Source organism: Equus caballus, chromosome 21 (genome assembly GCF_041296265.1).
Source record: "Equus caballus isolate H_3958 breed thoroughbred chromosome 21, TB-T2T, whole genome shotgun sequence".
In the NCBI taxonomy this organism is placed as follows: Eukaryota; Metazoa; Chordata; class Mammalia; order Perissodactyla; family Equidae; genus Equus; species Equus caballus.
In genome coordinates this window covers 14,272,609-14,281,442 of record NC_091704.1, presented here as the reverse complement: position 1 = coordinate 14,281,442, position 8,834 = coordinate 14,272,609, and the positions used below count along the sequence as shown (strand labels likewise).

Here is an 8,834-nt window from a genome sequence, read left to right as displayed (position 1 = left end):
ACAACAAGCCTTTGAGGTGGGTGCTGTAGTTCTTCCTGTTTTACCAGTGGAGAGACTGAGGCCAGAGGGGGACTGTGACTTGCCCAAGGCCACACAGCTTGAAATTGGGGATCCTGGATTTGAACCCCAGAAATCTGGTGTCCAAATGCATCCTGTTAACTTCCAGGATACCCCCCTATAGCGTGTTGCAGAGTAAACGATAGATACACAGTAGGTGCCTAACAAATGATAATTATTGTTATTTTTGATTGCTATAACTCTGCTGGAGGGCGCTCCGAGGGAGTGTGGGTGGCAGGAGGCAGGGCCGTTGGGCCGAGGCCCCGCTCCCAGGCCTGGCCGGGGAGGCTGTCACTGGGTGGCGGGGGACTCGGCGCGCGGCGGCGGCGTGCGCGGGTCCCAGTCGCTGACCAGGCGCTGCGCCTGCTCGTAGCACACGTGCGGGTGCTGCTGGCGGAGGCGCAGGCGCACCACGTTGTAGTCCACGTCACGCCCGATCTTCTTGCAGTTGAGGCTCCAGGTGAGGTCCTTGCGCTTGGCGAGCAGCTCCTTCAGGTTCTTTTCCATGTGCGAGATGTGGCGCTGCACCTTGTCAGTGCCCTGCAGAGGGGGCGAGGGGGCGGGCCGGGCTGGGGGACAGAGAGCCGGAGCGGAGGGCGACACCCTGTCTGGGGTGGGCGGACACACCTGGGCCAGGGGTGCGTGTGAAGGGAGCACAGCTGAAGAGAGGGCGGGCCTCGGATGGGGAGGGACACACCTGGGCCAGGTTTGCTTGGAAGAGAACCCGCGAGAGGGCAGGGCTGAGGAACGAGGTGGACCTGGGATGTGAGAGAACATCTGGGCAAGGCGTGCATGAAGGGGGAGCCTCCTCAGGGGCGGCCTGAACTAGGGGCTGTGTCATGAGAGGGTGGGGATGAGGCGGACAGGGTGGGGATCGAGGGGACTTATTTGGGACAGGTGTGGGTGTCGGAGGGCCTCCTCTTGAGCAGGAGCTGAAGGACAGACTTGGATGAGGGGGTCTTCCCTGGGCCAAGTGCGCTTGAGGAAGGACTCTTACCAGGGCGGGGCGCCCTAGAGAGCGCGGAGAGGCGCGGAAGGGGGACGGAGAGGGGCGTACCTGGGCGAGGCGCGTGGCCTCGGGGAGTTGGGTGCCCACGTGTCTCTGGTACACGCGAACCAGGGGTCTATCCAGCTTTTCTCGAGTCTCCAGGTGACTTTTTGACAGAGGACCCTGGCAGAGTGCGGTGTGCGGAGCAGTGAGGCCCAGCCTACGGGGCACCCCTGGCCTCGCCCCCGCAGGCCCTTTCCCCAAACCATACCTTGATGAGGTCGCGGGTGATGTACATCTCCTGGTTGAATTTCGTGCACCGGTGGATAGTTCCCCTCATTAGTCCTAAGGTCATGTTCATTCTTTCCTGGGTGGGTGGCAGCCCAGGGGCTCACACCGGGTTCTCGTCCCCTCTCCTCCCGCGTCCCCCGCCTCCCTCCGCAGTACTCTCCCACCCTGGCCCCCAGCGGCCAGCTAGGAGCCGAGCCCGCCGCGCCCACCATCAGCTCCGAGGTCTCGCGCGTCTTCTTTGCTATCGAGGCGCACACGCGATCGCCGATCTGCTGTTGTTGCTCCTGGATGTCCTCCTCGTTCTTTGCCATTTCTAGCAAGGTGTCCTTGGACTCCAGCAACAGTCGCTTGGCTTCGTACAGCGCTGCGGCACACTCTGTGGGCGGGCGGGACGCGCGTGGGGCGCCGAGGCCCTTTCCCCCACCCTGGCTTTCTGCGTGCCCCTCTCCGTTCTAGGTGGTGGTGGGCCCTGGGCGAGGGGGCTTTATCGGGGGACTGGCAGAAAGCCCAGGGGAGGGGCTGTGAGTGGGTTAGTGTGAGCAGCGTCTGGGAGTGCCTGGGCGAGTGTTGGCACGCAGGCATGAGTGTGGGAAGCAGGATTGCGCAGAGGGAATAGCTAATCAAGGACGTGGGCTTGGCTGGAGACTGGCTTTCAGGTCTCTCATTTGCTCTAGGGGGAAAATTCCCCAGGGAAAGGGGCAGCTGAGAAGTAGGGGAGGGCTGGGCACCAAGGGCATCCACTATAGTGGGCTCCTTTCTGTGGGGGCCTACCTGGGGTATAGGTGCCCACAGGGTCTGGAGGTGGCGTTTTCAGGCCCTGAGTGCGGGGAGAGGGGACACGGGAGAGGTTCACCCATGAGTGGCGGCCGGCCTGCTCCAGAACCTTGTCCAGGGGCTGGTTCATGAGGTCTACAGCTTGGAGCCTCTCCTTACAGCAGAAGACCAGAGTGTCTCGGCAGGAGGCCAGGGTCTGGAGGCAAGGAAGGAGAGAGAGGCAGGGAAGAAGGCAGAATGTGAGCTGGGAGGGTGGAGGTGGGGGTGGGGGTGGCTGGAAGTGATTTGTCTCCTGAGGACTGCAGAGTGAATCTGGGTCCAAACTGACCCTCTCCAGCTCTTGTTTTGACGGGACAGGAGCAATTTCAAAGTGTTGAAACTCAGACATCCCACCTTCTCACCCTCTGTCCGGAAGCCTTCAGTAACCCTGGTGGTGGTGGTGGTGGGGGGAAGCAGTAGGGGCTGGTGGCAGCTTCCCTGTCTTGGGTGTCAGTCGGTTGGGTTCTGTGCCTGGCCCCCAGAGAGAGCCCTTCCCCCATCCATTTCTGCGTCTGTGAGGTGGAGAGGAGCGTGGGCTACACCTGCGCCTCGGTCTCCCTGTGCCATCCCTCCACTCCTCACCTGCATTCAGGGCTTACCCCACCCTCACTCCTAGCCTCAGGGTCTCCCTTCCTCTTCTCCAATTAGTGTCAGGAGCCCTTGCTGTCCTCAGAGTCCCTTCCCGCAGGATCTGTTGCATCTGGAACCCCCACCCCCATCCAAATCCTACTTACACCATTAAAAAATAAAGCACATTGCATTTCTTTGATACTTGCAATTATTTGAAAGTTATATTAAAACAGAAGTCTTTCTGCATATGTATATACCCATATAAACACCGCCCTCATCAAAATATAGAATATTTCCATCAGCCTAGAAATTTCCCTGGGGCCCTTTCCCCCTTCCTGCTAAGCTAGCTGCCTTGTAGATTCGTTTTGCCTGTTCTTTGAGGGGTTGGTAAACTACAGCCTATGGACTGGCCGGCTGCTTTTTGTAAATAAAACCATATGGAACACGGCCACACTCATTCCTGGACGTATCCTCTCTGGCTGTTTCTGTGCCTCACTGGTGGAATTGACTATTGTGACAGAGACTGTGTGGTGCGTGAAACTCAAAGTACTTGCTATCTGACTCTTTAAGAAAAGCTTTTGAAATCTAGAACTTCATATAAATGAAGCACACAGTGTGTACTCTTTAGGTTCAGCTTCTTTTGCTGAATAACATATCTTTGGGATTCATCCATTTGGGTGAAAAAATGGATTTAAAAAGTCTCCTGTTCATTAATTCGAATGCCCATCGAGCCCCTCCCGTATGGCAGGCTGTGTGCCAGGCAGTGGGGCTGTGGTGGGGAAACTGACCCAGCACCTGCCCAAAAGAAATGAGGTCAGCACGTGCACACGTGACTGGACAGTGAGTGTGTCCGAGGAACGAGGGTTATCTGGAGGGCGCATGGGATCAAAAGAGGTGTTTTTTTTTTTTTATTGTGGTAAAATAGATGTAACAAAATTTTTCCATTTTAAGTATACATTTCAGTGGCATTAATGCTGTGCAACCATCACTATTGTCCATTTCCAGAACTGTTTCAACATCCCAGACAGATCTGTACCCATTAAAGAATAACTCCCCGCTTGTTCACTGGTGAGAATGACACAATAAAGAAGGAAATCCTGGTGATGCAGGAGAAGGGGGAGAAGGCGGGTGCAGAGGTAGGCGGGATTATAAGACTGGCAGAAGGAAAATGGGAGAGGTGCCTTTCCTTAGCTTCCATGCATTGGGGGTCATTTATTGTGAGGAAAGTACAGGAAGGTGAAGAGGTTTGAGGAAGAGAAGGTATGAATGAACTTGCACAGTGGGACAGCGAGCCTTCTGGAGACACACGGGGAGATCCCTGGGGAAGTTCTGAGTGTCAGTTTGAGGTCTGAATTCATGATTTTAAGTTGAAACATGTTTACTTGGTGGTGAGCATTTTTTTTTCCAGAAATATTCACCCCAAGCCTCCCCAGTGGCCCTTTCTGGGTTCTATATATGTCTGTCTTTTCTCACCTTCCTATTTCCCTTTCTCTTTTTCAATCCCTCAGAGTCTTCTCCCTTGTCGGTTTCAAACTGCCTTGAAGGATTTTTCAGGAATCGCCAGATTTAAAGGAATATGACTGGGGTGGGATGACTGCAATTACGATTCAGCACCAGGGACAGTGGTGCACCAGCCCATAATTCCCCTCCCTCCACCCCACCCCTTCCCCCGCCAATCCTTCTTTGAATGCCCCTATAACTGAACTCTGCAAGGGCAAGGCCAGTTCTGCCCTTGTTCAATACTTCTTCCCAATGCTAAGTACAGTGCCTGGGACGCCAGGGGGCTGGATTAATATTTATTAAATGGATGAGTCAAAAGCACATACAGGTTACCAGCTAACCCAAACCAGTCCCAAAAGCTCCGTGAGACCCAGCTACTCTCCTGTCTCCATTAGAGCCCTCGAGAAGAATTTCCTGTTGCAAGAGTGAAGGGTGCAGCGAGAGGTGATCTCTGCATGGAGCCAATAAAGACAGAGCACGTATGACAGTGTAAAGAGCTAGGTTCAAGACACGCAAGCTGAAGCACAAGGCAGCTCTCCCACTTCTGAGTGCATATCCAAGGGCAGTCAGGGTCACACTCCCATGCTCATTTCAGCATTATGCACAATAGCCTGTTATGGAAACAATCTAAATGTCCATTGACGGATGAATGGATAAAGAAAATGTATATAGATAATGGAATATTATTCAGCCTTAAAAAGGAGAAAATTCTGCTATTTGTGACAATGTGGATGAACCTGGAGGACATTATGCTGAGTGAAATAAGCCAGATGCAGAAGGACAAACACTGCATGGTCTCACTTACATGTGGAATCTAAAATAATCAAACTTGTAGAAGCAGAGGGTAGACTGGTTGTTGCTGGGAGGAGAGAGAAATGGGGACGTGTGTGAAGGAGTAAAAATTTTCAGTTATGCAAGATGATTAAGTTCTGAAGGTCTAATGTACAACAATGTCACTACAGTTAACCATACTGTATTTTGTAATTGAAATTCACTGAGGGTAGATCTTAAGTGTTTTCACCACATCCACACAAAAAGGTAACTATGTGAGGTGATGGATATGTAAATTACCTTGATTATGGTGATTATTTCACAATCTACATATATCAAATCATCAAGCTGTATATTTTAAATAAATATACAATTTAAAATCATTAATTGTACCTCCATAAAGCTGAGAAAAAAGACACCTGAGCGGAAACCACGGCTCTGCCCCTGGCTAGCTCTGTGCTTTGGGCAAGGCTGTCTCTCTCTGGGCCTCGATTTCCCCGTCTCTAGTGAGGGGATCACTGGAGTGTTTTAAGAAGTTAACTCAGCGACTGCACGGGGCTTAGCACAGAGAGGATGCTCACTGTTACCTTGAGGCCCAACTCCACCTCCCAGAGCCCCAGTTTTCCATTTCGAAAAGGGGAAATTCAGTGAGCGGCAGGTCAGGGTGGGCGGGGCGTGGGTTGAGAGTTTGCTGTGGCTGTAGTCCCCAAGGGCAGAGCGGTTTGCCGGTGAGGCAGACAGGCAGCCAGCCCCTCCAGCCCCCTGAATGTGGCTTCGTGTGTTTCCAACCTTGAGCAGGGCCTCTGATTTTTCCATGTCTTTCTCCATCTTCCTCTTCATGCTCTTGAGCTTCTCTTTCTCCCAGGTAAGCATACTGTCAGCTCTGTCAGGGAGCTGGAAAACAAGGAGAGACCTTCTCACACCTCAGGAGAGGGCTGGACGCAGGTCGCTCCTTCCAGGGTAGTAGAGGGATTGCCAACTTCATAAACTGTGGGTTTGGGGAATGGAGCTGGGGGCACCCTCACCCCTTGGGGGTCTCACTCTCTGAGAAGGCTTTATCCTTTCAGGGGGCTCTCACCTGAGGCAGGTCTTACCGTCTCGAGAGTGGGGCTGGGGGCTTTTACAGTTAGGAGCGCAGTGAGCCAGAATGGAGATGACCTAACTTGGGGGAAGGTTGCTATCACTCTGGAGCTGGGGGTCCCGCTTCCTTGGAGATGCTCTTATCCCCCCTCCCTGGTGAGAAGTGGTGGGATCTCATCATAGGGATGATAAAGTTTGCCTTTTTGGGGTCTTAGTATCTGGACTGGGGGGCTGGGAGTAAGAATCCTTCTCTGTGGGTGGGGGTCTCATCTCTCTCCAGCGAGGCTGGAGTGTTCCCCCCTTTTGGAGTGGGCGTCTGGGGTTTCCCTTTAAGGAGAGTATTTCACCAAGGCTGGGACTAGGGGGCTCCCCCTTCCCCTCCCCGGCTGGGGGCTCAGCTCTCAGGTGTGGGGCTGGGAGTCTGTGAGTCTCCACCTGTGGGCAGGACCTGTTTCGTTCTCCTGGGTGAGGTCTGGGCAGGTGTTCTCCTCCCCTGAGGCTGGAAGTGGGAGGGCTGGGTTTTCGAAAAGAACGTTTGAGGAGAGTTTCATCTGGGTTGAGACCAGGCATCACCTGCTACCTCAGCTGGGGACTTCCATGTGCTTTCAAGGGGATTGGGGCATTGAGGGTCTCATGCCCGGGGTAGGGGAGGGGCTCTCACCCTCTGGGACTGGGGGCTGGGTGGGTGACTCCATGCCTGGGCCACGGGCTGTGGGTTTTCGCCTTTGGGAAGAACTTCATCTAGTTTGACTCAGGGGTCCCACCCTCTCTTCCTGGCCAGGGGACTGGGATAGACTCCTCTCTGGGGCAAAGGGCCTGAGGATCTCATCCCCTTGGAGGGGGTCTCACCCTCTGGGGCTGGGAACCCACGCACCTCATCTTGGGGGTGTCCTTATCTTCTTGTGCCCTTACTCACTGGATCTGGGGCCTGGGGGAGTGGGGAGTGTTCTCTCTGTGGGGCGGGGTTTTCCCTGGCTGAGCATTAGGGAGCAGAGGCCTCAGTCTTTGCGACTGGGCTTGCCGGGTGGTCTCACCTTCTCTGACTTGGGCCGGTAGCCCCGCAGCTTGACGCTCTGCTGGTTGATAAGCAGGCCCTTCCGCACCTCGCTGAGCCTGTGGTCGGTGGCCTCCCTCTGGCGCTGCAGCAGCCGCACCTGCCCATTGATCTGGTGCTGCGCGCGGCAAAGGCGGGCGGCGGTGAGGCGCGCCCCGCGAGCGTGGGCGTGCGCCACCTCCGCAGTCTGCAGGGCCAGCGCATCGCGGTGCATGGGCAGCGGCAGGCGGGCGTGCCAAGCGGGTGGCTTCATCTTGTCCTTCCACAGCGTGACGCCCTCGCCCGGCGGCGGCTTCTCCAGGGTGCCGCCGCCTTTGAGCATCTCCACGTGGAAGCGCCAGGGCAGGACGTAGGCGGCCCGGCACAGGTGGCGCTCCATGCTCGGATCCTGCACGCTGTCCTTGGGTTGCCACACGGTCACCGCCTCCTGCCTGCAGCGATCGGTCAGCTGGTGCGCCTTCCGCGTCGTGGCCTTGGCAGCCTCGCGCCATGCTGGAGCCCCAACGCGCAGGTCTCGGCTGTGCTCCGTCGGGGGTATCAACACCGGCATGGTCCCTGCTTGGTGCCCTGGCCTGGGACGAGACCCCCACGAAGAGAGTCAGGGACCCCCAACGACACGCAGCTCCTTCCTGGCTGAAGAGTGAGCGAAACAGAGCGCCCGTCACCATGACGCCGGTGGCAACGGCGCAGACGGAGTTCCAGCTGTGGGGGAGGGGGAAGGGCGACAGGGGGCGTTGGAAGGGGTCGTTGCTTTGGAGCTCTGTGGAGGTGGCTTGGAATTGGGCTCTTTGCGAAAGCTGACCTCATCTACCCCCGCAGTGCCGGCCTCCTTCCAGCTCTCAGGACTCGCTGGTCTGTGTCCGCTTCGCAGCTTTGCATTTGCCGTTCCCTCTGCGTGGCAAACTCCTTTCCATGTCTTTCCCATGGCTGGCTCCTTTTCAATCTTCAGAACCCAGCCTAAATACCACCAACTTAAAAGAGTCTTTCCTTAGCACTCGGTCTAAGCCCCACTCTCCCCTATCATTCAGGAATTTTAGTGCAAGCCACAGAAACGGAAAAGATGGTCTCGCAGCCAGAATCATAGCCAAATGGTACAAAGACGTGCAGTGGCCCCTGAGGACACATGGAGAGGACACCATGGCTGCTGTTGCAGAGCTCTCAGCTGCGCTGAGTCCTCTGCCTCCGGAAATGCCAGCTGCTCCTGCTGGCCACCGACCGAGTCAGCACTCTGTGGAACCTGCTTCTCTGCCTGTGCAGTTCAGGGGTCCCAGGCAGCTGCCTCTTAGGGGCTGAGCCTGTGGCGCATGGCCATGGCCCCAGAAAGCGAAGCTGGGGAAGCAGTCATGCCTGAACGTTCTCCTCCTCGAGTGGGAGGAGGGTTTGCTTCTCAGGAAACTCATGATGTGAATTCCTCCCTCGGAGGAAGCGGGCCAGAGTCCAGGGTGGAAAAAGGAGACAACTGCCCTCCGTCCTTCCCCCATGGTTTTCCATCTCGTCACCTTGTTTGGCTCCCTCCGGCAGTGGCATCTTTACTTGGGCAGTTGCTAGGCTCCTCAAACTCAACAGGTCCCAAAGCAAACTTTTGGTTAACGTCCTCCATCTTTTCCTTCTGCTAGTAAGACTTGGTAGCTGGCCCGCCATCCACCCGAGTCGCTCATGCTAAAAACTTAGAACATGATGCAGTCTGTACAGAAACTGATATGGAATACT

At 55.6% G+C, this 8,834-nt stretch overlaps 1 protein-coding gene across 1 annotated transcript; it reads right to left on the bottom strand.

The window, feature by feature from the left end:
- Nucleotides 1–215: 215 nt before the first annotated feature.
- Nucleotides 216–8,156, bottom strand: CCDC105 (coiled-coil domain containing 105). Its single transcript, XM_001494285.5, has 7 exons — nucleotides 7,105–8,156; nucleotides 5,780–5,884; nucleotides 2,108–2,306; nucleotides 1,546–1,712; nucleotides 1,317–1,412; nucleotides 1,115–1,228; nucleotides 216–597 (listed from the first exon to the last, which is right to left on the bottom strand). Exons 1-7 carry the CDS (start codon nucleotides 7,672–7,674, stop codon nucleotides 349–351), a joined length of 1,500 nt encoding a protein of 499 aa, XP_001494335.1. The 5' UTR covers nucleotides 7,675–8,156; the 3' UTR covers nucleotides 216–348.
- Between the last annotated feature and the right edge of the window lie 678 nt (nucleotides 8,157–8,834).